This window comes from Heterocephalus glaber, unplaced genomic scaffold (genome assembly GCF_053883595.1).
Source record: "Heterocephalus glaber isolate CG9 unplaced genomic scaffold, H.glaber_assembly_v1.0 deba00001586, whole genome shotgun sequence".
NCBI lineage: Eukaryota > Metazoa > Chordata > Mammalia > Rodentia > Bathyergidae > Heterocephalus > Heterocephalus glaber.
This window is the reverse complement of record NW_028258364.1, coordinates 4107802-4135076: the sequence shown is the minus strand read 5'-3', so window position 1 is coordinate 4135076 and position 27275 is coordinate 4107802. Positions and strand designations below refer to the sequence as shown.

Sequence of the window (27275 nt, the reverse complement as noted above, 5' to 3'; positions counted from 1 at the left end):
CCAGAAAGGTACAAGGGGCTCTGAGATAAGATGACTGTAAGCAAAGTGACCCCAAAGTAATTTTGATAAGCATTATAGCGTCCAATAATGGGAACTGAGGGAGAATGACACTGGCATGAAGGAATGAGAAGGGGAAGTTCAGAAGTTCAACACAGTTTTGCAAATAGCAAAAACCTAAAGATGGGCTTTGTGTGCACTTAGTAAAAAAGGATTTACTGAGGTCCAAGTGGTATTTTCATTATATCCATACACACAGGGAATGGGTTACCTGTGAAGTTACCTTTGAAAAATGGAAAGCAGAACGTCATATAGCAGACAAAAGCTCAAGAGTGTCACCTTGACTACTGGTATTATCTGAGCATGAAGACTGAGTGATGAAATTTTTGTACTGCCTTTGCTGACTGGTGGAAGTACCTCTAAGCTGATGATGAAGATCATTCTGCCAACTCTTCAAAGATTTTCATTGTGTACTTAAGTGTATTATGGTTGATATCATGAGTTTTAGCATGTGAAATACTGATTATTTAAACCTTTCAAAACCAGTGTAAGTAAATTCTTATTCACATGTCAATGAGAAAACCAGAATGATCACATGATTTTGGAGTGTGGAATAAAAACAGCAAGGCATTAGAAGTGATTCCCAGAGCAGAATTTTAACTGTGGAACCAGGATGACTTTCCAGCTTTAGTTATAGATGGGAAATTAAAAAAATTGTTCAAATTTATGTGCATCCCAGATCTATAGTGGATTTAAAATTCTCACTAAATTCTGCTTTATAAGAGCGTAAGCAAAGTAGAAACAGAAGGCAAATAAGAGGAAAGTTGAATGCAGAGGGATCAGGCTGTTAGGCAGGGCCACCAAACCAGTTGATAATGACTGAGCACTGCTTAAGTTTAGGGGTAAAATCCACATGGACCCTCCTGAAGGATATTGAGGGCACTGCTGCTCTCTTTCTGGCAAGAATTATGGGAGCCTTCAACTCTTGACAACAAAAGGATCTCCATTTAATTAAAACAAAATGAAGGAAAAAAATGGATAGCTTTAACTTCTGATAGGTAGAAAAAAATAAAAAACAAGAACATCTTCAAGCCATTTTAGTTATTTTCTTGCCAAATTGGCAAGTCACAATTTGTCCTTAAAGGTATACCTAAGTAATGGTCTGGCCTTCAAAATAGCTCCTTAAGTGAGGGTCTTTTCTGGAGTGCTACAGACACTCTGGCATTGCCCTGCAGCTGACCACAAGGGTAACCAGTTGTGTGAAATTTGAGTACATCTTATTACCTATGAAGACATAAGTTAGTAGCTTTGCTTCTTCATGGCTGTCACAAAAAATACTCTTAGAGAATGACTGAAACATGAAAATAATGGATCTGCTGATTTTCAAATGTAACCAATTTTTCATGGGTCTTAAAGACAAAAACATACGCAGCTGAAATGGTAACCTGTGGATTTACTTCTTAAGCTGAGCTTAAGTACATAATAATATCTCTAGCCATAATTAAGAGTGTTCTAATTATACTTTGACATTTAATTGCAGAAACTGCCTAATTCTTCTTTAATTTCCTCTGTGACCCATTGGTTATTCAGAAGTGTGTTGTTCAATTTAGATGTGTTTATGAAATTCTTACAGTTTCTTTTGCTATGGATCTCCAATTTCATTGCACTATGGTCTGATAATGTACACGGGATAACTTCAATTCCTTTGCACTTACTTAAACATGTTCTATGAGCGAGTACGTGGTCTATTTTGGAGAACGACCCGTGTGCAGGTGAAAAGAATGTGTATTCTGATTTTGTGGAGTGGAAGACTCTGTAAACATCTGTTAAGTTCATTTGTTCAAGAGTTTGGTTGAGTTCTAGTATTTTGTTTTTTTGTCTAGTTGTTCTATTTGTGACAGTGGGGACTGAGGTTCTCCCACTATTATTGTATTAGTGCTTATTTGGTTTTTTCATGTCCATTAGTATTTGTTTTATATAGTTGGGTGCACTAGTGTTTGGTGCATAGATATTTATGATTGTCATCTCTTCCTCTTAGACTGTTCCCTTTACAAGGATGTAGTGTCCTTTGTCTCTCTTAATCAGTGTTGGTTTGAAATCCACTTGATCTGCAAAGGATAGCTACTCCTGCTTTTTTTCTGGTTCCTGTTGCATGGAGTATTGTTTTCCACCCTTTCACTTTCAGTCTATGAGTTTCTTTTTGAATTAAGTGTCTTTTTTGTATGCAGCATATTGTTGGATCTTGATTTGTTTCTTTTCTCTAACTGCTTGTAGTACTTTGTTCTTCTGTTGGGTTTCTGAAATCTTGACTATTATATGCCTAGGTGTAGATTTTTTTTGATCATGGCCAGTTGGGAGTCCTGTATGCCTCACTTATCTGTATGTCAAGTTCTTTCCCCCTACTTGGGAAGTTTTTTGCCAATACTTCTGTGAAAAGTATTTTTTTTTGTTTTGTGTTTTTTTGGTACCGGGGATCGAACTTGGGTCCTTGCACTTGCGCAGCAGCTGGCGAAACCACTGAGCTAAATCCCCGGCCTGAAAAGTAGTTTTATATTGTTTGCACTATCTCCTGTTCCTTCATTGACTCCAATCAGTCTTATGTACTCTTCTTTGCATCATCTAGCAGCTGCTGGATTGATTTTTCATGGTCCCTTGCTATTTTTAAGAAAACTTTCTTTTCCTGGTCACTAATCACAATCCTGTCTTCTATATCTGGTAGGCTGTCCTCACACTGGCTCATTCTCCTGTGTAAACTTTCAGTGGAGTTTTTAGCTTGAATATCTGTTTGCATCTGTTTTATGGATTCCGTTTGTTTCCTATGCTGGGATTAAATTGTGTTTCTCACCTTCTGTATTTTTTAAATCTGTGTCTGTTCTAGAGCTATTAATCATGTCTTGCACTATGAGCACAATCTCTGCTGTTATCTGAGAAATTATTTCTGATTTCATTTTTTCCAGATCCTCTTTCATTGCCAGTTCAGGGAGTCCAGGTGGTTAGGTATCAGATTGTTTCATCTCATTGCCCCTTGGGGTTGCCTTTGGTGATCTGGAAGTCTGGTTTTGAGAATTGTTTACATGTCTTCTCATTTCAACCACTGTAGTCTGCTACACCTTTATAGAGGTGACTCTTTGCTCCCCCAGTGGGCCTCAGTTCTCAACAAGCTTCAGAGAGGCTTTCTCTCTGCTGCTCATCACTGTGCCAATTCCTGGGTTCAGAATGATGGCCTTCTGGATCTCCACACTGGGCTATTATTGTCTGGTTGGGATTCTGGCTGGGGCCTGCATGCCCACACAGCTGCTTTCTAGGCTGGCCTTTGGCTGGGGCCTGTGCTCCTACACTGGTGGTATCTGGGCAGGCCTCTGGCTGCAGCCTGTGGGGCCAAGCCACTGGTGTCAGGGCAGGGCCCTGGTTGGGGCCTGTGCACCCTCTGCTGCTGTTGTCTGGGTGGGCTTCTCCTAATTATACTTTTTCTTTTGTACCGGGGATCAAACTCAGGACATTGTGCTTACAAGGCAGATGGCAGAACCAGAGCTAAATCTCCGGCCCTCCTAATTATACTTTGATTAACGTGGAGTTTAAAATAACTTGCCTGCCAAGATATTCATTTGCTCAAGGTTTTAACTCTCAAACTTACAAGTGAAATTATAAAAGGCAGATTTTCAAAAATGTTACTTTCCTCTTTTAATTTCTTAAAATTTTTCTTTGAAAAATTATACTCTAATAAGATGGAAAACACAGAAGAGTTACTCTGATACCAAAACTAGACTGCCTTTTTGTATTAGAAGTTTTTTCAAATATTGTTGGTTCCTAGTTTTCAACTCATATTTTGGAGTGAGGCAATAAAATAGCAACTGGAAACTGTGAGCAGATAAGGCTTGACAGCTGGTGGTCTTCAACACTACTATGACAACCACAATATCAATATCTCTAAGGCTGTTCTGTTGGACTTACAGATTCTCCAGAGAATAATCTTCTGTTTATCTGGCTGGCTGCCTTCGTAATAGAAGCAGAACAAGGAAAGACTTTTGAGAGACTCAGATGGGCTGTGTACACTTTCATTTTGACAAGTCAATCACCTCTATCTTTAAGAAGGGCCTGATATCTTGGTGTCCAGAAATTCAACTTTTTTGAAAAGTAAAGCTGCAATTTTCTTCTCAGAGTGATATACTTGCTGTAAGGAGTGGGGAAAAGAATCTGGGAGTCTATTTCCTGTACATAAAGACTTGAAACAAATTGTGTTTTCAGGCTTGACCCCATTTCCTTAGAAGTGTCCTATATTCTAATTCCTTTCTTGAAATTTATTGTAATATGCTGCTTCTTATAGTTCTTTCCTGCATGAGGGTTTCAGTATTCTCCAACCTGCTTATTTACTATCCAGCTTCCAAAATTTTATTTATATTTCCATGTGCTATTGGTTTCTGCCTCATTCTCATTGTCATTGTTGGTTTATGCATTTCTTACTGTTTATTTTCATTTTAGTAGGGTTTCAGATGGGGGCAAAGATAAATGACTGTGTGTTCAGGTTATCGTGTTTAATCACAAATTTTATGAATTTATTTAACAATGTTCAGACATTTATGTGGGTCACTCTATAGGTTCAATAAATTTATTCCTAATAAAACAGAACTCAACACGCTGAGCCATCTGCATGTAGAACCATGCCAATATCCTCTATCATTTCTGAAGTACTTAAGGATGTTACTAAGATATACTTTCCTAAACATTTACCATTAAAGTTAATCTGTCATAAAATAGCCATGCACATTAAAATGCCAGCCTCTGTGTCCCTAACACAATCATGGTAAAGCTACTAATTTGATGATGTCTCTTAAAATTGATGGCTTTAGCATCAAGGATATAAAATGGTATTTAACCTGGAAGACAAATGAAGCAATGCTTACAAAGCTTTAAATTAGAACAGTGGTTGTGAGATATTATGTGCTAATACTTTTTAACTTTGTATTAATTGTTCTAATACACTCCTGCATGATCAACTTCTTTCACTTATCTTTTTCTACTATTCTGTCAAGACAGGTGACAACAGCGATCCAGTGTGTAATTCAGTGTGTAACAGTGTGTTGAGTAACCCAGTGTGTAAGTCCTAAGTTCTTAAAAATTGAATATACTGGATTTTGAAACATATTTAATGTCACATTGAAAATTACACAGTTTGCATATTTGCGTAAAATCTGACTTCAGTTTGGAGCCCATGAAGGAATTTTTTGTTAGAAGGCATGTAAACACTTTTTCTTTTGCCATCATCCAGATGAATGTTGGGATCAAGTAGAGAATGTGGCCACCAAAGAGAACAGAAAGTGCTTCAATCAGAATAATAAAAACTATGGCACCATAGAGTAAGGTCAGCATTTTTGTAAGGGTCAAAGCCTTTTATGGAAATTAATGAAGGGCCACAGTCTTAAAGGCTACAGTGAAGAAGCACACATTCTAACACTTTGCAGTAACAGATCTGAAGTGAAAGGAGAACTTACAGAAATAGAGAGTATGAGGTAACAGCAGACACATGGGTGAGATTTCAAAGTGAACATGCTGGACCAATGACCAACCATCAGAAACTATTACAAGAAAGAAATGTCAAAAAACTTTTTAATACTGCTTTATTACACTGTACACATTCATTTCAATAAACTTCCTATTACCATCAAGGGCTAAATTTTAACTTAAAAGTTGCCAAAATTACCTGTTACATGGGAATGTTCATTCATTGGTCAAGATTCTCAAAATCAGCTCCATTTACTGAATTCTGTTATAATGAGGTTTTAAAGAAAAGCCTATTCATTAAACAGAAATGTGCAAGAAATTATTGAATATCTAGAAGTGGTATCTAATGAAAGTTAGAGGTAATCCAAGATGGGTTTTTAGATGGGTGGTCTTCTAGCTGAAAGAAGATGACTCAAAGAAATAGCTTCATAAAGCTGTAGTTGTACCACAAAATGTCCTTAAAATTTTCTACGTTCCTCATTCAAAAATAACTTGTGTGTGTATGTGGGGGTTGCAGCGGTACATATCATTTAAAATGTCACGTAACAGACAACCATGGTTGTAGTTGATAGGAGTGGTGAAAGCAATGAATAATGCTTTAAAGACAAGATCTTACACAGAAAATGAAACACAGTAGAGGAATCCTCAACCTTTAATCTGTTTATGTAAATGATGGCTGTCTACGACAGCAAATGAAGTTGGAGGGTTTCTTCAGAAGGAAAACAACAGAACAATTAGAACATGGCTATATAAGACTGCTATTTGTGGTGTGTGATCTACATATAAAATACCACATGTGCCTAAGTTAAAAGTCCTATTGAGTAGGGAGTCCCATTTCCTAAGAAGAATTTGTTTTTTCTATTCATGCAGGTAGAAGTATGTACTTCAAAAATATAGGAGCATAATATTAGAGATGGTGGGATGAGAGAGGTGTGTATGTTTACCTCACAGATAACAGTTCTTTGTGGGAGTAATTCTCCCTTGACATTAAAATTTATAAATTATTACAATGACAAATGAAGACAAAAATATGAGCTAATATGGTAATTTTTATCTATAAACATTATAAATTTAAATTTAAACATCTTTTGCTACAGAAAATATATGTTCACTAAATATAATTCACTGAAATTATAAATTTGTGTTCTGTGAAAGACACTGGGTGATAAAAAGGCAAGCCACAGACTGGAATAAAATATTTAGAAAATATATCCAATTTAAGGATGAGAGGTTTATTTTGACTCATAGTTTCAGAGCTCTGTCCATGGTCAGCTGGCTCATAGACAGAAATGGCATGGTAAAGGAACTTAGGGCAGGAAAAGTGATCAATCTATAGCAGCTAGAAAGCAAAGAGAACAGGAAAAGCCAGAGTTAGAGAGTGAGAAAGCGGGAGACTCCAAAGGCAAGCTCCTCGTGACCCACTTCAACTATAAACTCACCTATGGTTAATCCACTGATGTATCTAGGGCCCCCATGATCCAATAATCTTCCAGCAGCCCCATCTCTTAACACATGAGACTTTAGGGGAAATTTTTGGTCTAAACAACAAGAATTCTGTAATCGGACCGGAATCCAAAATATATAACTCTTAAAACTCAACAATAAGAAAATTAACAACACAGTTAAAAAACTGACAGAAGATCTGAATAGGTATCTCATCAAAGAAGATACACAAATGGCAAGTAAACATATGAAAAGATGTATTTTGTCATAGGGAACTGTAAATTAAAAGCGATATACCATACATAACATGGATAGCTAGAATCTATGACAGACAATACAATATGCTGGCAAAGATATGGAACAACAAAAACTCTCATTTTTATCCTCTGCTCATTTCATTCTCAGCCACTTTTGCAGACAGTTTGGCCTGCCCACTCCTTTTCCCTTCTTCTCTCCCTCCCTTCTTCTCTCTCTCTTTTTTCTTTCTTCTTCTTTTTATTTTGCAGTGCTACATATCAAACCCAGGGCCAGTGCATACTTGGTAGGTTAGTCAGCTTTCATGTTGCGACAAAATGCCTGACATAAACAATTTAAAAGAGTAAAGGCTTATTTTGGTTCTTAGTCTCAGTCCATAGTTGGCTTGTTTCATTGCTATGGGCCTGAACAATACAGAATATCACAGCGGAAGCAAAGCTGCACACCTTATGGCAGTGAGAAAGAGGAAAAGATGGGAGAGGGGCAAAAAGGAAGAAGACAGGGGCAATATATTGTACACAAGGTCATGCTCCATGACCCACACCCTTCAACTAAGCCCCATTTCTTGTTTCCCTCACCTCCTATAATGGTATCAAATTATGATCTCATCAGTGGATTAATTCATAGATGAAGTTAGAGCCCTCATGATCCCATTATTCTCAAAAGGCCATCAGCAACTAAGCCTCTTCCTTCACATTTTTGTTTTCTTTCCTTTTTTTTTTAAAGACAGTATTTTGCTGCACAATACAGGATGGCCTTGAACTCCCTATGTAGATCAGACTGGCCTCAATGTCATGACTTTTCTGCTTTAGCCTTCAGAGTCCTGGTATTACAGATGTGCTCTACCACACCTGACTCAACCAAGCCATGAGTTTTGGGGGATAATTCAAATCAAAATGATAATACCTGGCAAGTGCTATAACCCCAGCATGGCAGTTTCTTTGAAAACCAATCACACCCTTAATATACAATCTAGAAATCATATTCTTTAGTATTTACCTTAAAGAAGTAAAAGCTTAAGTCTAAATACACTTGCACAAATGTTTACAGCAATTTAATTCATAACTGCCAAAACTTGGAAGCAACCAAGATGCCCTCCAACAGGTGACTGCACATCCAGAAAGTGGAATATTATTCAACAATAAAAAGAAAAGAGCTATCAAGTCATAAATGACATAGAAGATCCTTAAGTGCATTTGCTTAATGAAAGAAGAGTCTAATGATAAGGCTATGACATTCTGGAAAAGGCAAAACTATGGAGACAGTGAAAAAGATTACTGATTGCTAGGGATTTGGACAAAGAAAAGGAGGGATGAAGACATGGAGTTCAGTGCAGTTTTAGAACAGAGAAGCTGTTCTGTATGATATAGTTGTGGTGAATATGTTATTATTCATTTGTCTACACCCACAGAATGTACAACACAAAAATGAACCTTATTGTAAACTTTAGTTAATAATAGTATTATATAATAGCTATCATGCTGGCCAACAGTTATAACAAATGTAATATACTATGAAAAAAATTTAAAACAGGGGAATCTGGGGAATAAGTATACAGAACTCTGGATTTCACATTTTTCTGTAAGCCTATAACCACTCCAAAAAGTCTGTTCCTATAAAAAATTAAAATGCCATGTGAAATACAGTAATTATATCTGCTAAAGGCCTATCTTTTAGTAAGGTAGAATGAACATTCCTAATTTTTCTAGTGAGACAAAAGTTTTAGAGATTAGAATCTCATATATAACTTTCAAATTATATAAATGTATCACTGAAAAAAGGAATTTTGGGGGCGGGGATTTAGATCATTTGTGCCACCACCTACCTCGCAAGCTCAAGGAGTTTGATCCCCCAGTACCAAGAAAAAAAAAAAAAGGAATTTTGGTTTTTTAATAATAAAAAATAATACTCAGCACATTTTGTAAACAAATGACTAAAAATACATGGTCTTAAGTATGTATATCCCAGGCTGGGGAGGGGTGAGCAAATATGCTTAAATATTTTTCTTTTGAAATCTCTTATTTGGTAACTTCTATATATAATACATTTACACATTTTGCATTAAAAAGGTCTAATAAAGAAAAGCTTATAAAGAGCAGAAATTGGTCAAATTTACTCTTAGTTCAGTTGTCTTTTTGATGCTTGTGTGGCAAACTCCATTTTTTTACATTTTTAACTATAAATTTCTTCTTAAATTTTGGCCTTTACACCAATATCCTTTCAGAAGTAAAACCTTGTTATCAGAGTCTTACTGTTTAATGTGGAGCTACCAACTATCCAGGTGAAAAGTTCCAAGCTCCTCCCAGTTGTTCTTCAGGCCCTGGCCTGAGATATCCCTGAGGAACTAGTGAGCTTAAAGAGACACTTTTAAACGCTCTTCCAAAATAAGGATTTCTCAGTTACAAAATCACTTACTAGAGAATATTCTATAGCTATTCTTTAGCTTCTACCTCAACGTCCCTGATGCTAATAAGATTCAGTAAAATATAACCAGTGTTTAAAATGACAGTAGACTAATAAATGTATCATGCATTTTGATAGCAGCAATGTGAAAATGTAATTGCTTACAATAGAAAAGACAGAAATCCTTTCTGCAAATTGTATACCATTTTATTAGGTTACTGAATGGCTTTTATGTAGACAATTTTGATGTAGGAAGAATCTAAGGAACTCTGAGATAAGTATCTCAAAAGTCACTAGAAGAGTAAACATAAAGAGGAAGAAAAGCTATAGGAAGCAGATCAGATTTTTTAGTTTCTATCACTTTTTATATACCCTGAAAATATGCCAGTTAGAGATTCATTTGGGAGAATAAACTTTATCCTCCTACAATGCAGATAATTCTGAATATGATTCTGAATTGATCTAATCATTCATTTCATATTAGATAACTGATTGGGATGGTAAAAAAAATAAATTTAGAAAGAAGGTCTAGAACATGCTGGGGGTGGCATGTAAGGTAAAAAGCTATTTTTAAAAGATAAAGACAAAGGGTCTAATTCAATCTCATACAAAGCCAGCTGGTTCTGTGCCTAGATAAAAATCTGCCCCCTTTTATTTCTAATGACCTGTAACCGAACATGTTCTGCTGCCAGAACCTACTACTTTTAGGCTACCTATAATACAGGTGTTATATATTTTAGGGGGTTACCCTGAAATAAACATAGAAGCACTTTCCAGAAAAAAATGTATCCTGAATTCTTAAAAAGGAAGTGCCAATATATTGCTGGTAAACTAGGAATTGCTTATAACTGTCTGATTCCTATTGACAATTCAGGATGAAATTAATGACTGCTAATTAACAGAAATCATTTATTAGTTACCAGAAGAGAAACCCAAAATTTAAAATGACCTAAGCTACACTGATGTGTGCTTTAACCGATTCTTTTAGACAGCCTGGGCTGCCAAAACAAAACATAGTCATCCCTCAGTATTCTTAGGGAATTGGTTCTGGGATGTGTGGGGATATCAACATTTGAGGATCCTCACAGCCGTTATAATAAATAGTGTAGTATTAGCATATGACTTATGCACATCCTTTTGTACAGCTTAAGTTGTTTATAGACTACTTTTGATGTCTAATATGATGTACATAATTGTTATATTGTTTTGGGGGAAAATGACAAGGAGTAGAAATCTGTATATAATTTGTACAGAATCTAGTATGATGTACATAATTGTTATGCTGTATTGTTTGGGGAAAATGACAAGAAATAGAATCCTGTACTTTATTTAGTACAGACATAAGCACTGAAGGCCTAACCATACAGTACACAAAAAAGATGCAAAGCTCCAATCAGTGCTGGAAAGAGACTCATAGTCCAAGAAATGGTAAAAGGCTACAGCAGAGTGTGCCTACACATCACTTTGTGTGGACTCAGCATACTGCTTGGTCCATGGCAAATTCAAGTTTTGCTTTTTGGAATTTATAACAGTTAAGTAGATACTGTCAGCCCAAATGGCCAGGGTGCTGCCCAGGGGATTAGTAAAGCACATTTCTGGGTAGGTCTGGGTAGTCAGTGAAGGCAATGACCTTGGGGTCTAGATCTAGTTCCTTATCCCTTCCTCTCTCTCAAGTTGTTCCCCTGCTGTCCTTTCTAGCCACCACAAGCTAAGCAGCTTTGCTCTGGGATGCCCTTCTATCAGATGTTTCTGCTTTGAAGCCAGGCGATCATGGACTGAAACCTGTGGAATAGTGAAAATAAACCATTTCTTCCTGTACTTTGTGGGCATTAGGTACTTTTTCTAGCAACGGGAAAGGTGACTAATACAGAATTTTTTTGGGAAGGGGATAGTGTATTTCCAATCTGAGGTAAGGACTGACTATACCATAGTCTATTACCATAGACTGTGTGGCTTAAGCCTTAGTTTTGGAGGTTGGAATTCTAGAATAAAGGTGCCAGCACAGTTAGAATATTACACAGACTGTAAAAAAATGTTAGCTTTACACATTTGAAAAGTAAAAAATACTATATATTTTTAACAAGGAAAAACTAAAAATAGGGATTGTTTTTATAAACGGGTTGAAATAAATGCTGCATATAACTATGAAATATAGTGTGAATTTAAAGAATACAACATTGAAACTAAAAACTATGCATGAAATGCTCATTATGATTATTCATAAAATTGAAGGTAAAATATGGAAAAACTAGGCAAATTATAGATTTTAATATTAGAAACTAATTAGCTAATTATAAAAATACAATAAAATTATTTGTTGAACACTTACTGTGTGTACTTCCTAAGCACCTTATACGAATGATCTTATCTAATCTGGACAACTCTGAAGTACAGACCACCCTTATCTGGCTGAACTCATACTGTAGTATATGGGCAAGCCAGGTGTTGGCTTTAATGAAGTTTCTTCACTTAGCATGTGAAGCACCTGAAAAGAGGGTAAGGGAAGCACTGCAGGACTGGCTGAAAAGTTAGTCTCAAATATCTACTTTAAGTATATGCTGACTTTTGCTCTGAAGGATCTTTTCACAATTCATTTTATAATGGAGCAGTCATATTTTAGCCACTGAACAGAGTTGCAGGAAAAGGGCTTTGCAGGATAAGAGCTTTACCCTAGGACAGTGATGATGAACCTTTTAGAGACAAGTGCTCAAACTGCAACCCAAAACCCACTTAGTTACCACAAAGTGCCAACACTGGAATTAAACCTGAATACTGAGGTCATAGTTTAGAAAAACAACTCATACATTAACATTTTTGTCTTAAAAGAAAAACAAATAACATGCATGCTACAGGTTCGCCACCCTACTGCCATAGGAGTTTATATTCAAAGTTACAAATTACAGAACATGCATACATAATCCACCTGATTTTTAATAATCTGGCAATTCATATAGGTAGTATACTGCATAACAGAATTAAGGTACAAATATTACACAGAAGACACCTTTAATATTCACTATTTTTGTCCAAGGGCTCAGAGGCAAATCTTTGAAACCTGTTTACTCAGTGAACATGTATCAACTCTATATGAGGTAACACATTATGTAATGTGAGCGATACAAAGGTCGATAAGACAAAAATGAGAGTCATACATAGACATGAAGGTTGTGCTTACACAAGGGTGTCTGGTTAAGGACTGAATAAAGAATGAAACGTAGATTGTGCTCCACTTGACAAACTCTTTGCTCTAGGAGGCAGCTTTCACCAATGACATAAAGGAACATCCTTTTTTTATTCACATAAAAGTGCTTGGAGCTGGGTATGGTGGTGCACACCTGTATTCCCAGCACTAAGGAGGAGGCTGAGGCAGAAGGATCTTCATAAATTCAAGGCCAGCCTGGGCTTCACTGTGAATTCAAGGCCAGACTAAACTATATACCAAGAGCTTGTTTTAAAAAAAAAAGTGCTTGGTTGGCTAGCTAGTTGTATCTTTGAACACATACGCCACCAATCTTTCAGTAACACAAATCTGACCATCCAACTCATTATATTATTCACTTGTTCTTTGTTGTTTAGAGGAGAAAAAGAAGTTTGATGATATCTAGGTTCCTTTACATTTAAATCTGCCATGCTTTTTCTGCCTTATCTCCAATTACTTCCATATAAAGAGATTTTCTTCCAGTCACATTCAACCTAACTGACTCTAGGTCACACCGTGTTCTTTCAGGCATCTCTATCTGCCAGAAATATTCTATTTGGGGAACTCCTAAACATCTATTAAGACTCTGCTCAAATACTCCTTTCTGGACATCAACTATCCCCTTTAATCCCAGCTAGTGTCAGTTAATCCTTCTTCCTCCTGCAGTATTCTGCACATCACTAGGTCATGCCACATACAGTTATACAAAATTTAGTTTATATGGTTTGGTTTGTATGTCTTTTCCTCTCAACTGTAAGTCTTCTTAAAAATACTGGGGAAATGAATTTCCTAATTCAAAATAGTTGATATACATTTAGAATGAAAAGACAGCTGGATAATTGCAATTACTATTCATATATGCTGTTAGTTTGCTAAGTCACTAACCACAAGGTTCAGAGAGGTCAAAGGGAAACTATCAAACAGTTTCAAAGACTATTCATTCTATCGACTCAAAGGGATGAGGACATCATAAAGAGTCAAGAAGAAATGAAAGATCTAGGTTTTGTTATTGAGTTTGTCACCTGCTGTGGGAACCTCAGAAAAGTCAATTGCTTTTTCTTAGCTCTAGTTCTTTTATTAGATCAATTCTCCCACAGTTAGGGTACTCAAATACAATAATGTATGTAAAAAGACAATTAAAACTTGAAAGTGCCATTTAAATCAACATTAAAGTCAACATTTTTGGTTGGTAGAATTACTTAGAACCAATATCTTAATCTATTATTTATCCAACATGAATGTTTACTAAAGGTGAGGTATCAGTTGCTTCGCTGGACTTCCTGAATTGTAAGGCTTAGTCGTGGCCCTAAAGAATCTTTGGGGGAATGAAACAGCTGCTGGTCACATTAATATAACTATAAAATATTCTAATAGTTAAACAAGTAAAACAGAAAAAAATATAAAGGAGTTCAAAAGGAAAGGTCACTTCTAGGTGAGGTGGTCAAAATGGTTTGATGACAAGAAGTAGTGATTTTAGAAGGTTAAGGAAAATTATTTTGAAATTCTGAGGTTAGATATTGAATTTTACAATAAAAGCTCAAGAAAGAGGATAGCGATAACATTTTAAATATGAACAAAAGACCAGATGGTGATAGGAGCATGTCTTCATAGGGCACATTCTTATCAAGTGAAAAGAGAAGAATGCAGGCAGGTTGCAGGAGGTGCTAAGTGCTGTGGTGTTCTGATTCACTTTGGAGACAGGTACACTACTGCCAGCTACTTTTTAACAATGGCAGTAGTGGTGAGCTTGAGACCATCCCAAGGGTGTCCTGTCCTGATGCTGAATCCTTATTCTTATCTCATATGTGTTGTTAGGAAGTTGGTCAAGATAAACAGTAAATTCTCATCAGATTCTAATACACTGGTCTTTAATTCTTAGTTTGGGGAACACTGTCACAAGAGGAACCGTGTAGAAAGAGTATGGACATTCTAAGTAGTTAGAACTGCTCCTTCTGTTTTCACTTTATGGGAGAAAAAAAAAACCAGAAGAAAAATTAACCAGCAAGATAGAAAAGTAATTTAAGGCTCTCCTTTTGCTAACTATAATATGGTAGCCCAAAACGGTGAATAGAACGTTTCTTGAATTAATGAGGCACACTAGAAAGTGATTACTAAGCTTTTACTGGACCCAGGAGAGTACAGAATACAGAACAGAATTCAAGGCAAGACATCATTTAATATTAAAATAGAGATACATGCACTAAGTTTACATGAAATTAAAGCTTTAAAAAACACTGAAATGTACTTTAACAAACTGCATTAGACATTCTAGAACTAAAACACAAATTACCCTAAAAATTCCCAATATTAAGCAAATTTTTTACATTTTAAAGGAAAAAATAAGAGGCAAACATTTATCTTTCAAATATATTACCCGATTATTGAAGCAATACAAAATGTATTACCATCCTGTAGCAAATTATCTGTTTTACTGGTAAATATAAGTAATGACCTGATAAGAGCAAAGTGAAGGGAAATAACATTTATCAAGCATTTTTTAAAAATTGGGCATTGTTTCTTGGTGTTATTACATTTGTTATCTCAGGATATTTGTTAAAGCCACCGTGAAAGAAAACAGCTAGGATTTTAGTAAAGGTCTACTAAACTGCAACACCAGACCTCTTTCCACTTTTCTACTTTATTAACTCTGTTGTGAGTTGAACCTTCAAATTTGATACATGAAATAAAATCTTCTGATTGCCTACATTATTTATAAAATGGATAATTGGTACCTGGGTCTTAAACAGAGCTACCTCAGTACTCATTGTTAACTGATTCTAGGAATTGCGACAAAGAACAAAGGTACTAAATACCAATTGTTTTGGCTGGAAAAGGCAGTAGTGAAAAAGCAGTAATGAGGCAAAAAACACTGACAAGTTCTAGCTTGTTCGTCAAGTACCAAAAGGTAAGTACTGGGACAAAATCTTTGTGTCCAAATGCATTGAGTAATGAATTTGATGTTTCAAAGCAGTTGAATACTAAGGTATGACATCATAGACTGAAAATATCTTAAGCTGAACATGAATTTCATATACCTAATGTATTGAATATAAAACAGCTTAGCAATACTACAATACAGAGTATCAGCTGTTTACCCTCCTGACTTGCAGACTGACTGTGAGGCCAGCATCTAGAGTATCTGCTACTTATTGCTAGCCTGAGTAAAGGTCAAAATTTAAAATTCAAAGTATAGGTCCTACTGACTGCTTATCATTTTGCACCTTCATAAGGCTGAAAAATCTGCAAACCAGCCTGAGTTGAGGATCAGGTGAATTAATTTCCCTTAATGAGATAATCACTAAAAAGAAGAAACATGCAAATAAAAATTCAACACACATTTTACATGTATCAATCTTTGGCCCGTATCAGCAAACTTCTGTACGCAGAGAAAAATACATATCTTACTCATCATCTCTGTTCCCAAGGGCACACAGAAGTAATAATATCAGATATACACATATTTGTGATGGTTGATTTCCTGTCAGAGATAAATATTTTCAAAGGTAACCAGCATAATTTGATAAAAGACAAATGAATAAAATGGAATCTGCTACAAATAACTTAAAAATGAAAGCAGAAGAAAACAACAGCTATGGCCAAAAAAAGACTTGTTTTCTCCTGAGCTAAATTCCCACCTGCTTTTAAATGGCAACATGTTTTTCTGCTGTGAGCTTCAGCCTACAAGCCAAAGACAATGAGGGCCATAGCCATAGGGGAATGGATGGTGGTGGGTAAAGTCGGTTGAAGGATGCTGCTTGCTTCAGTCTCTCTTTGGAAGCTGCTCTCTATTAGACTACATTTCTCCTCCATTTGGTGACAAACTTCCTCTCTGGACCTTTCAGGAGTTTTAAAAAATGCTTCACTTCTTCGTAGAGGGAGAGAAAATGGGAGTGGCTCAGAGAGCAAATAAAGATCTACTTCAAATACAGAGCCTTTGTGGGCTTTTATAGAACAATGATAATTGGGCAAAACAAATTGCCAGGTGAAATGAAAATATTTTTAAAGTAAACTTTTTGCAATCCCATTCATCAAAAGTACCAGAGTCATCTCCATCAGTCTTTATAACTTTTTAATTAAAAATAAAAGGAATTCTTATGATACTTAAACATTTGACTTCTCAAAAACAATGTGAGTGCTAGGAATATCCTCATCCCTGGCTCACCTCACAATTTCTTGTTCATACAGCTAGTAATATAGAGCTAAGTAAAACTAACTTTACATAATTTTGAATATAATATACTAATGTGCTCTGAAGGAAATGACAATTACTTGAGGAGCTCCTCTCAAATGAAACACCAGTGGAAGTCTACTTCTTAAATATAAGTTTAAAATAGTTTTTCCCTCCAAGTTTATCAAGTGTTTATTTAACATGTTCTATGCTTGTCACTGGATGGGGTTCAAAGTCTCCCTAAAAGAGAGATGGAGGCCTTAATCTGCCCCACCCATGGAGTAGACTCTTGAGTTGTCACAGAAAAGCTTTTCGGGATATGTTAGAGGCATAGAGATTTATTTTATTTTATTTTTTATTTATATATTTATTGGTACATTTTAGGTATACAATTCATTTACATTTATCATTGGGTGCTTGTACCTGAACATGATGTATCTTAGCTCTTATTTTTCCCATTACCTGTGCACCCTTCCCTATTCACATAAACTTTGTTTCCTTTTTTTTTTTCTTTCTCGTAAGTTTTCCTTTCCCTTCTTCCCTTTCCCCTTTCCCTCCTGCCATCCCTACACCTTTGGATCTTTTATTTCAAATTATCAATTATTAATTTTAATCCTTTATTTCCTTATTTACACTTTCAGTTTTTCACACTACAGAAACTATTCAGTATTTACACATGTGTGTCCTATTTATTTCACTTAAGAGTATGGCCTCAATATGCATCCATTTAGCTATAAATGACTCTAGTTTCTCATTCTTTATGGCTGAGTAGTACTCCATTTATAAAAAACAAACATCTTCTTTATCCAGTTTCCAGTTGATGGGCACTTGGGCTGTTTCCAAGCTTTAGCTATTACAAACTGTGCTGCTATGAACATGGGTGCACATATATCACTGTGGTATGATTCTTTTAATTCTTTTAGGAAGATACCCAGGAGGGAATAGCTGGGTCAAATGGGACCTCTAGCCCCAGTTCTCTGAGGTATCTCCATATGGATTTCCACCGTGGTTGCACCAGTCTGCACTCCCACCAACAATGGAGAAAGGTTCCTTTCTCTCCACACCCCCGCCAGCATTTGTTATTGTTTGATTTCTTCATAGCAGCCATTCTTTGTGGGGCAAGGTGAAATCTCAATGTTGTTTTCATCTGCATCTCTGGAATGACCAGTGATGTTGAACATTTTTTCATATATTTATTTACTGCTTTTACTTCTTTGTCTGAGAAATATCTGTTCATTTCGGATGCCCATTTTTGAATTGGGTCTTTGAATTTGACGGGTCTGATATTTTTTTCAATTTTACCTCTGTCTGGGAAGTTTTCTACTATTACTTCTGTGAACAGTTTTTTTATGTCAACTGTACTTTCTCCTGTTTTTTCGTGGACTCCTATCAGTCTTATGTTATTCTCCTTTGCATAATCTAGCAGCTGTTGGACTGATTTCTCATGGTCCCTTACTATCTTTAAGAAATCTGTTTTCATGATCCTGTCTTCTATATCTGATATTCTGTCTTCAGATTCTCTTAGTCTGTTCTGCATTCTTTCAATGGAGTTTTTAATCTCCTGAATATCTCTTTGCATCTGTTTCACAGATTCCATTTCTTTCCTATGTTGGGTGATCATGTTTTCCATGTCTTTCTTATGCTGGGCATTCCTGGCTTCTGGCATGTTTCTGATCTCATCTATTTTCTTACCTGTTTCTGCCCTAGAGCTTCTAATCATGTCTTTCACCCTGCTCACCATGTCTGTATTTATCTGGGAGATTATTTCTGCTTTGAATTTTTCTAGAGCCTCATGCATCTGCTTTGTTACTTCCTGTGCTATCAGTTCAGGGTGTCCAGGTGGTTGATTATCAGACTTTTCCATTTCATTTCCCTCAGAATTTCCTTTTTGTGGTGTGGAAGCCTGCGTTTGTGCCTTGTTTAAATGTCTTCTCATTTTTGTTTTTGGTACTGTCCTTGGTTTAATTCCCGGGTTGATGTTTCAAAACTGCTTAATGTAGGTATCTTTGTTGCTTGTGTTTAAAACCCTTGTGAAATGATTGCTTTTCAGAGGTGTCTTCCAGATATAGCTTGTGTTTGGGTTTTGAGACTCTAATGACTCTGAGGCTATTTTATTTTCCTTATACCAGGAAGGAAAACTGAATAGATCAATCACAACATGTTATCCCAAATGATACAATCAGAAATACCCTAGCATCAAGCAAAGCTTAGGAAAGGACAATTTGTGGTAGTTATTAATCTATCACATTTAACTACGTGAATTAAGTTAAAACTGAGGACCAACCCAACATATGTTTATAGTGAATAAACTCTTCAATATAGCATCTTTCCTCTTCAGGGTGGGGAGTTAGAAGGAGTTGGGGAGGGAGGGACAGGTAGAAAGATCAGGAAAGATTAGCAGTGAGGCCAGAAGACACAGGAAGATCACACAAACTATAAGAAATTGTTAAAGGCAAGAGGAAAAGGCAGGATGAAAGAACAAAGATGAGAAAAGAATCACCTAGCAGCAACAGGGAGGCTAGATACTGTATTTACTTTTCTTTAAAACTAATGATAATCAAGAGAAGGAAAAAGAGAAGAAAAGAAAAATAGAGGAGAAATCCGAATTCAGTGCGAAAAGGAACAAATGGGAAGAGGAGATGAATAGCAATGTGGGACAGCAAGAGAACGAGAGAGAGAGAGAGAGACAGAGAGAGAGAGGGAGAAAGACAAGATAAAAGAAAAGTAAAAATTTGAAAAGAGTAGGAAAAAATAAAAATTAAGAATTGAAAATAAGAGAAAAAAAACTTTTTTTTTCTTTTTTGCAAATAACAGAAAATAAAAATGATGGGCCTCCTTCAGGGTATGTCTCTGCTGTCACAGTAGGAAATGTAGGCTTCCATGTGCATATACGAGTCAATGAGTCTCAGCAAGCCAGCAGCAAACCTGTGAGATTCAGGCTGCTAGTCCAAAGTTGAGCTCCCTGTCCTCCTGCAGGGTTGAACTCTGCAAAGTTCTACTGCAGATTTCAGTTGCCCTTCCCCTGAAGATAGTGCAGGTTTTGATGGCAGGTCATGGTCCCAGGTGGTGATCCCTCCAACTTACCAAGTACGGTGGTCTGGTGTGCCTTTATTGTAGAGATTCTCTGTACTTTTCCGCTGAGCTTCAGTTTTCAATGAGGAGCCTAAGAAGCCTTGTTTCTGTTACTAACTTCTGCTCTATCTCGTGGCGCTCAGGACAAGGGCTTTTATAATCCCCTGTGCCTCTGTAGTGTGGGACCAGGTAGCAGAAGAGCCAGAAGGCCAGAGGCGCACCGTGGGGGGTGCTGGGGGGAGTGGGACTGGGCCTTGGAGGCACCCTCGTGGCTAAGCGGAGGGCTGGATGGGGGCGGGGCTCCAAGCTGGGCCTGGGACCTCGCCGTGGCCTGGGCAGGGGCCCAGGATGGAGCCGGGGAGCTTCATGCCGGCTGCTGGCTAGTCACGTGGCTAAGTGGAGCCGGTATAGAGATTAGGCAGTATTAGAGAAGTACACATTCAGAAAAAAGCAGTGCAAGAGTTCAAGAGAGAGACATATTATGGTTTTGAGGTAGGGGTATTTATGTGTTCTTGGGGGTATCCTCAAGAGGTATGACATAGGATGTATATTGTTAGAGCTTAGTTTAGAATTCAAACCATTTGTATGTGCTTGGACTTTAGAGACACGGTACACAGTACCCTCTTCCTTCAATCTTTGCACTGAGCTACATCCCCAGGCTCTTTTCTTTTGTATTTTGAGACTGGGTCTTGCTAAATTGCCCAAAATTGGTCTTAAACTTGAGATCCTTTTGCCTCAGCCTCCCAGAGTTCTGAGATTACACACATTGGCTACCATGTCTTGCTAAGTACTTTCTTTTCTTTCTCTCTCCCTTTCTTTCTTTTTTCTTTTTTTTGGTACCAGGGATTGAACTCAGGTCCTTGTGCTTGCGAGGCAAGTAGCGGAACCACTGAGCTAAATCCCGGGCCCTCTTTCTTCTTTCTTTTCTTTCTGTTTCTCTCTCCCTCCCTTCTTCTCTTTTTTCTCCTTTCTTTCTTTTTCCCTCCGCCCCTCTCCCTTTGTTTTAGTACACATTCATAGTCAATATTGTTTACTCTCTTTGTGTAAGGTCGGTACATATACATAACACATCTCAATTCTTTTTATCATCCCCTTTCCCTCCCCTTTCTTCTCCCTCCCATCTCTTGATCTCCTTTCCCATTTGAGCAAGATCTATCTCCCTACTTCCTATTATCAATCTTTTATTTTGCTCTTTATTTGTAATTTGGGTTTCTCCTATAAGAGAAACCACGTGTGCTATTTTCTTGAAGGTGGGAGTCTTTGGAATTTGTGAATCTAGAAAAAGCATAGGGTCCATGTAGAGTTAAAAAGCATGGGGCCAATTTACAGGTTTATTGTACCTTTAAGATACAGGGATGTTTGAAGTGAGTTTCCTACAAGCAACCTTGTAACCTTGGTTAAGTTTGACTTGTGTCTTGAAGCTACACTTTCTTAAAGTATAATTTAAAAACTATGATCTTCCTTGTCTTCTTTGTACCTATCTTTATTTGTTCTATCCTACCTCAAGATGGAGAATATGGCTTTAGCTTGCATGGGAAATAAATCAGTTAATGAAGTACTGAGTCTGTAGGAGTGAAGTGATTAAGGTTCTGGCATTCAATTCACTTCACTATTAAACACCTAATTTTGACTTTCAAACATTATATATCATTTGCTGAAATGACAGGAAAAAAAATAAAATGACGAGAACTTAATCTTTTATCTAAAACTGCTCTGTCATAAATTTCATGTTTATCATTTTAAAACTTTAAAAAATGATAGTTCTCTTTTGTGAATTGCCTAAAACTTTACACTCCTTTCCCCCCAAAAGAAAAAAAACTGCTGTGAAATAAACCTGTCTCTTTCAAACCCAAACTCAGAGAACTACTAAGATGCAGCTCTGAGATAAAACTTCTAGGAAAGTGTAATAGTATACTTATAAATGGGATCATAGTACAATCCCCTCTCTGGCCTGATCATCATGAGGCACAGAATTTTTTGCTACTTTTCCTGTAACTATTTTAGGAAATCTAATATAAAAGTTAGTTAGAAATGTCCTTACATTTTAGATTGTAATAATAAATGTACTACCTAAGAACTAGCAAGCTGGTACAGTACAATAATTATTGGCAGCAAAAGAGTTTTTTTCTTTTCAGCGAGACTTTGTACTTCAGTGTTACTACTCTGAGTTAAAGTGAGAAAGGTACATTTACACCTTGCTAACTTGCTACTTCTCTCAAGTGAAAGATTTATAGGTTTTTTTCTCCTTCCTGTTTCTTATAAATTGCCACATTATATCACAGTGGCAGCCCTTAGATTCATACAAAAACTTAACTTTAGAAACACTGGAATAGTTAATTAACAGGAACTATAATGTATGTTCATTTTAACTTTATGGATGGTCATGCTGAAGAGATGCTCATAAAGATTACTGTTTCAGCCAGAACTTAAAGGTGAATGCACTCCAACTGCTTCTCAAGCTATTTTCTAAATGGCTTTTTCCCCTCAGTGGAGTTAAAAAAAATTAATAAAAGAAGAAATTAATATATCCATGGTCCTTAAGACAAAATAATGAACAGAAATGACATTTACTTTGGATGTTGTTATTAAATGTGACTGCATGATATACTAAAGTCAATTCTACCTGTAAATTTACCTACAGGATTCTCTAAGCACCACTAATATGCTAATCCCTTTGATTTTTACAGAAGACTAATGACAACAGCAAGCAATAGAACATGGAGTCCTAGCTTCTTGGATAAATCAGAATAACAGGACCTACAATTTCTTACTTAAAAATATTAATTTTCCAGTGTAAATTCACATAAATGGTGTTAACAAAGTATTTCTGTGTTGAAGTATACCATTTATCTTTTTTTTAAGAAATACATGTAGGGAAGATGCACAATTATTTAATGGAGTTTCATTTTTAAATAAAAATAGCCTAAGTACAGATTTGCTAAGGACAGGAAAAAATGTTTATTTGCCAATAGAGGTCTTATAATTCTTATTGAAATGTCTATCTTCATAGTTCAAGGAAGGTGGTGGCTTTTACTTTATTTTTTTTTAAATGAGGAAATCTGTGATCTATAAGTAGATTGAGATAATTTTCCAAAATGATAATAATTTCCTTGCCAAGGCTTTTATATGTATGATATCCTGATTTCATTTGTATGATCTCTATGAGAAAATAACAGGGAAAGTTGTACTGTCATTTTCTTTTGATACTTAAAAAACATGTGACAGGTTGGAAACTGTACCAAAAAGCACAACAGAAGAATACTACTTTTCTAAAGACTACATTTTGAGATGCAATAGGAGCCAGGTAAAAAAACAAACAAACTGAGATACGACAGAGGCCAAGTAAGGTACAATTCAACTTATTAATATTCTGTATTAAGATTTCTTAATATATAGTTATTTGAAACATTTTTTTTTTTTTTTGCAATGAGTTTCTTTTGCTTAATGACCCAAGCCACTGCTTCCTTCGTACCAGTATTTTTTTCCTCCTGGTGCTGAGGATTAAACTCAGGGCCTTGCACATGCTAAGCATGCACTCTATCATTGAGCTGTACCTCCAGCCACTAAGGTGTTCTTAGAAGAGTTAACTTACCTCTGCTCCTGAATATGTATGGGTTTGGAGGATGAGTTCGTCTAGTTCCACTTCATTACTGATTGGCATAGAGTGAAACTGCAGGTTAAATATTTCTCTTCTTGTTGCTGCATCTGGTAACGGTACGTAGATGATTCTGTCTATTCTTCCAGGCCGCATCAAAGCCTATAAAGCGTAAATACAAGGAAGGAAACAATTAAGACAAGAGCAAAAAATCAATAAAACAGAAAACATGAGAAAAGCAACAAAGCCAAAAGGGATTTTCTGGAAAGATTAATTAAGCAAAACTAGTTAAATTCTAGGTAAACTCGACAAAGAGACCAACACCAACATCAGAAATGAAAGAGGGTTTATCACCACAGATCCTATGGATAGTGAGAGGATAAAAAGAGATATCAATTTCATGAAAATAAATTTAGCAACTCTGAGAGAACAAGTTCCTTAAAAATACAGTTATCAAAATTGGTACAAAACTGAATTGAATTTCTTAAAAAATTAAATCCACCAAGAAACTCCAACTGTAGATGGTTTCACTTCTGGATTCTACCAAAGAAAGAATAACATCAAAATTTTACATACAACCATTTCAGAATATAGCAACAGAATTACTTCTCAAGTTGTTTTTAAAGTTAGCATATTAACTGTAAAAGCTGGCAAAGGTATTAGAAATATTGAAAATTATAGACTAACGACCCACATGTACATGGATCCAAAGTTACTTTAAAAATACTGGCAAAGAGAATCTAAAAACATATAAAATGGATAAAACATCAAAACCAAGTAAGGGTTATTTTAGGACTACAGGGTTGGGCTGACATGCAAAATCTAATCAGTATAATCCACTATATTAAGAGAATAAAGTAGAAAAACAATATGATCATTTAAATATGTACAGAAAAAAGACTTGACAGAATTCAAGATCCACTCATGATAAAAAAGACTCTCAGCAGACTATGAACAGAAGAAAATTTCTTCAATAATGATAAATTGATGCTACTAAAAACCTACAGCTAACATTATGTTTAATATTGAAATACTGAATGTTTTCTAAGATCAAGAACAAGGTAAAAAACTCACCTTTTCCACTGAACATTCCTACAAAGATTCTAGACTTTGCAGCAAACCAAAGAATAGAGTGGCATATGGTGAAAACAAAACAGGTGAAAAAATCAGAAGACACTGATGTAGAAATTCTAAGGAATCTATAAAACAATTTCTAGCTAGATCACATGATACAAATTTAATATTAAAAATTAATTGCTTATATATACTTAGTGTATATATATATATATATACTAATATATATTAAGCAGCAAAAATTCACTTTATGGAAATGTTAAAAGCACAAAACATAAATAACTTGGGTGTAAATTAACCAAAGAGTTCTTTGCACCAAGATGAAGGAAATGTATAGTGAATCCAGAGATTAGAAAAAAAAAAATAGAGGCGCTTAGGAAAGACATGGGAAAAAAAAGTCAAAGAGAGCTTGGAGTAATATGTTTCAAGCCCTAAAAGAAAACAACCTCTAACCCAGATTGATGTACTCCACAAGATTATCTTTCAAAATCAATGGAGAAATAAGATTCTTCCATGATAAAGAGCTGAAGAAATTCATGACCACCAAACACCACTCTAAAAAGTTCTGAAGGATATTCTATAAAAAGACAACAATTTCAAGAATCCCAATAGAATGAACCCACCAGTCAAGGTAAGCAATTAAACAGAAGGGAAAGAAAGAGAACCAACAACAGGAAAATAATATGACAAAGGTAGGTCAATATATATTAATTATAAGCATCAATATAAATGGTCTCAATTCACTAATCAAAAGAAACAGATTGGTAGAATGGCTCAAGAATCAACATCTAACAATATGGTGCATACAAGAAACACATTTAACTCAAACAAACATTAATGGATATGAAGACTCAGATAAGCACTAATACACCTGTACTGGAGGACTTCAATACCCCACTGTCACAAATGGATCCACAAGACAAAAATCAACAAAAAATATCAGAACTGAACCAAACCTTTAAAAAATGGACTTAGTAGATATCTACAGTGATCCAGTCACTAACAGGACATACATTTTTCTCAGTAGCACATGGGACTTTCTCCAAAAAGACTACATACTAGCTTACAGAAGTAAATGCAAATGAATTGAAATTATCTCATGCATATTATCAGATAATACTGCAATGAAATTGGAAATCAATAGCAAAAGAAACCACAAAAACTTCATAAATACATGGAAATTAAATAACACCCTCCCAAACAACCAATGGCTTACAGATGAAATTAAAGAAGAAATTAGACAATTCCAACAATTAAATGATAATGTCAATAATGGCATATCGGAACTTATGGGAAGCAATGAAAATAGTCCTACAAAGGAAATTTACAGTGATGAATTCCCACATCATAAAAATAGAGCAAGCTCAAATAAGTAAGGTTGAACCTCAAGCTTCTAGAAAAAGAAGAGCAAGTTAAACCCAAAGTGTGTACGAGGAAAGAAATTAAGATTAGAGCAGAAATTAATGTGATTGAGACTAAGAAAACAATACAAAGAATCAATGAATCAAAGACTTGGTTCTTTGAAAGATTAAACAAAACAGACAAACCCTTAGTTTAACTTATTAAAAAAAAAAAACCAGAAAGAAAAGACCCAAATCCATGCAATTAGAAATGAAAAGGGTATAGTCACAGATCCTGCAGAAATCCAGAAGATCACCAATACCTACCTACTTTGAGAATTTGTACTCTAATAAGCTGGAAAGCACAGAATGGACAGATTTCTAGATACATATGAATTACCAAAGCTGAATCAAGAAGATATAAATATTCTAAACAACCTTATAAAAGTCAATGAAATTGAAGAAGTAATAAAGAACTACCAACAAAGAAAAGGCCAGGTCTTGATGGATTTACTGCTAAATTCTGTAAGAACTTTAGAGAAGATCTAATACCACTACTTTTCAAACTCTTCAATGAAATTGAAAAGGAGGCAATACTCCTAAACTGATTCCTGGAAGCAAGCATTACCATGATACCAAAACCATAGAAGGATCCAACCAAAAAAGAGACTTCTTATAGGACAATCTCCTTAATGAACACAGATGTGATAATCCTCAATACTGGCAAACAATGCAGCAAATCATCGAGAAGATTATATACCATGACCAATCAGGATTCATCCTAGGGATGCAGGGATGGTTTAACATATGCAAATCAATAAATGCAATATATCATATTAATAGACTCAAGGACACAGAAAAAGCATTTGACAAAGCCCAACACCCATTCACAATAAAAACTCTACAGAAAATTGGAATAGAAAGTCTTTATTTCAATCTAATAAAAGCCATCTATGAGAAACCAACAGCCAGCATCATACTAAATGGTCAAAAATTGAAAACCTTTGGGCCTGGGATTTAGCTCGGTGGTGCCACTGCCTGCCTCGTAAGCACAAGGTCCCAAGTTTGATCTCCGGCACCAAAAAAAAAACCAAAAACTTTCCCTCTAAAATCTGGAACAAGACAAGGATGCCCACTATCACCACTCCTGTTCAATATAGTTCTGGGAACATTATCTTGAGCAATTAGACAAGAGAAAGAAATCAAGGGCCAGCGATTTAGCTCAATGGC

General features: G+C 35.9%; 1 protein-coding gene across 10 annotated transcripts in view; it reads right to left on the bottom strand.

Annotated features, from left to right (window-relative positions):
* Afg2a (AAA ATPase AFG2A) overlaps positions 1 to 27275 on the bottom strand; it is a 360481-nt gene that overhangs the window by 116404 nt on the left and 216802 nt on the right. For 9 of the 10 annotated variants that reach the window (XR_015443934.1, XR_001184136.3, XR_015443935.1 and 6 more), the window contains one exon: positions 23629 to 23793. Coding sequence is in view for 6 of the 10 variants with exons in the window: in XM_004854946.3 (XP_004855003.1) it covers positions 23629 to 23793 (165 nt within the window). In the remaining 4 variants the exon portion in view is untranslated. Of the gene's footprint in view, positions 1 to 14900; positions 16662 to 23628; positions 23794 to 27275 lie in introns of those variants that run through there. The other variant, XM_013075892.3, reaches the window with a different exon arrangement.